At 40.1% G+C, this 2,304-nt stretch overlaps 1 protein-coding gene across 3 annotated transcripts in view; it reads left to right on the top strand.

The window, feature by feature from the left end:
- Nucleotides 1-1,959: 1,959 nt before the first annotated feature.
- MSANTD3 (Myb/SANT-like DNA-binding domain containing 3) overlaps nt 1,960-2,304 on the top strand; it is a 2,364-nt gene continuing 2,019 nt past the window's right edge. For 2 of the 3 annotated variants that reach the window (XM_009082408.1, XM_009082409.1), the window contains exon 1: nt 1,960-2,263. In XM_009082408.1, the coding sequence (XP_009080656.1) occupies nt 1,991-2,263 (273 nt within the window). In that variant the 5' untranslated portion in view covers nt 1,960-1,990. The other variant, XM_009082407.1, reaches the window with a different exon arrangement.

The following is a 2,304-nucleotide window of genomic DNA, read 5'->3' on the forward strand; positions in this document are numbered from 1 at the left end:
CTCATCACCTGCTGACTGATGCCCAGCCTGCCCTGAGCAGCAATTGGCAGGTCCTGGCCAAATCCCTCCTAGTTTATACACTGAACGTGGCATTTTATGGTATGGAGTATCCTTTTGGCCAGTTCAGGTCAGCTGTCCTACCTGTGCTTCTTCATGGCTTCTTGTGCACCTGCTCATTGGCAGAGCATAGGATGCTGAAAAGTCCTTGACTTAGGGTAAGCACTGCTGAGTAACAACTAAAACATCAGCATGTTATCAGCATTGTTCTCAGACAATACCCAAAACACAGCACTGTACCAGCGACTAAGAAAAACATTAACTCTGTCCCACCTCAAACCAGGACCGCTGGGTTTCGTCATATTTTATGGGTTACTTGAGAAAGCTGTTGGGTTTCATTTTGATAATGGCTTGTTTGTTAGCTTTCTTTACAAGGAGTTACCTTTTCTGAAAGAGGTGAGAATATAAGTATTAAGATGTTTGAAGGAGAGGAGTTACAAGGACTGCAGGAAGAAAGTCCTAGTGCAGTAGAGTTAAGGAAGCATTGAAAAGAAGAAACATGATGGTGATACTTAGTGCATTGTCAAGTACTGTTGAGGGAAGTAGTGGAAACAATGGGCAAAATGTCGTTTCGGAACAGTCCTAGAATGTTAGGAATATGAGCCAATTATCTTATATATGTTCTATTCCTTTAGCTTTATGATTAAAGCCAGAACAAATAATAGAATCACAGAATTTTAGGGGTTGGAATGGACCTTACAGATCATCTAGTCCCAACCCCCACTGGCCTTCCCCACTAGATCAGGTTGCTCAAGGCCTCATCCAGCTTGGCTTTGAACACTACCAGGGTTGGGAGCTGAGGCAGCATTGCTCCTGTTTTTACTACTTAATTGTCCAGAATTTTCTGCCCAAAACCTAAAAGTAATTTGGGCTACACAGTTATAATGGGAAGGAGTGGGGGTAAATGTGTGAAAAGATGAAAGAAAAAAATGCATTTTGCTGCATAGTCATGTGTTGTTTGTTCAAAGCAACACTGCTTTATTCCTTTTATTTTTTAATGGCTAAGAATTCCCTGGTATTAGCTACCTTTTTTCTACTGACTATACAAGCCCTAGGCTTGAGAAGAGAGGCAGTTGTTGACATCATGTGAGTCTATAGCAGTGGCCATATTGAGTGAGGCCAGAACTCTTTTTAGCCTGGTTGTTCACTCCCAGGAGGGACCAGCAGTGCCACACACAGAGTCAGAAGTGAAGGTTGAAGGATCTGTACCTTCTCAGCAGTTTGTCTCAATAGTTCTTTCATGTCTTCTTGCACCCTTGCCTCTTCTCAGTATTGTAGTACAGGTCAGGATCCTGCTGCCTATTGAGAATCAGCCAAGGAGGGCTGAGCATAGGGGGAGGACCAAACTGACAGGTCTTTAAAAAGAAAACTTACTATCCTTTCTCATACAACTTTCAAATACTGTAGAGAGGGGAGAAAATATACAGTCAACAAGGACAGAAGAGGGTCTATTGTGTACCAAAGGAAACCCAGACCTGCTGAAGGTATCTTCAGACTTAAAGCTGAAGCTATCAAGGGCTGGATTTCAGAACTTGTTCCACAGTTCAGGGCTTTGAAAACTCTCTGGGAGTGTGAAAAAAAAGTTGTTACATGTAAGTTACTAAGTGAATTAAATACTGAGAGTTTTGTATCAAGAGAAATTGTAACAAAGACAAAAAGCTTCTTATTATAGTCTGTTCTGGAACTGTGTATCAACTAGAGAGGCAACAGAAGAGAGCAAATAATTATACTGTTACCTGACCTTTCCATTATGTACTTTAGAACTATTCAAACTATTCTAGCAAATAAAACTAATCAGAAGCTGTGCTTAGGAGATTTTTTTTTTTTTGCTGAAACACAGTTTCCTGATACTGCAACTGGTTCTAATTTGATTTTTTTTTTCTTTTAACACTCTTTTCATAGGAATTTTGCCTTCTTGGAGAAACAGTAGAAAATGCAAAACGAAATAATAAAGCCTGCTAAATACTTCTCAGAAGTGGAGAAGAGTGTGCTGCTTGCATTAGTTGAAAAATACAAATACGTGCTTGAATGTAAAAAAAGTGATGCAAGAACTATTGCTCTGAAACAACGTACCTGGCAAGCACTAGCTCATGAATATAACTCACAGCCCAGTGTATCACTGCGAGACTTCAAACAGTTAAAGAAATGCTGGGAAAATATCAAGGCACGGACAAAAAAGATAATGGCACATGAAAGGCGGGAGAAGGTAAAAAGAAGTATTAGTCCACTTATAAATACTCACATCGT

This window comes from Acanthisitta chloris, unplaced genomic scaffold (assembly GCF_000695815.1).
Source record: "Acanthisitta chloris isolate BGI_N310 unplaced genomic scaffold, ASM69581v1 scaffold7039, whole genome shotgun sequence".
Classification (NCBI taxonomy): Eukaryota; Metazoa; Chordata; class Aves; order Passeriformes; family Acanthisittidae; genus Acanthisitta; species Acanthisitta chloris.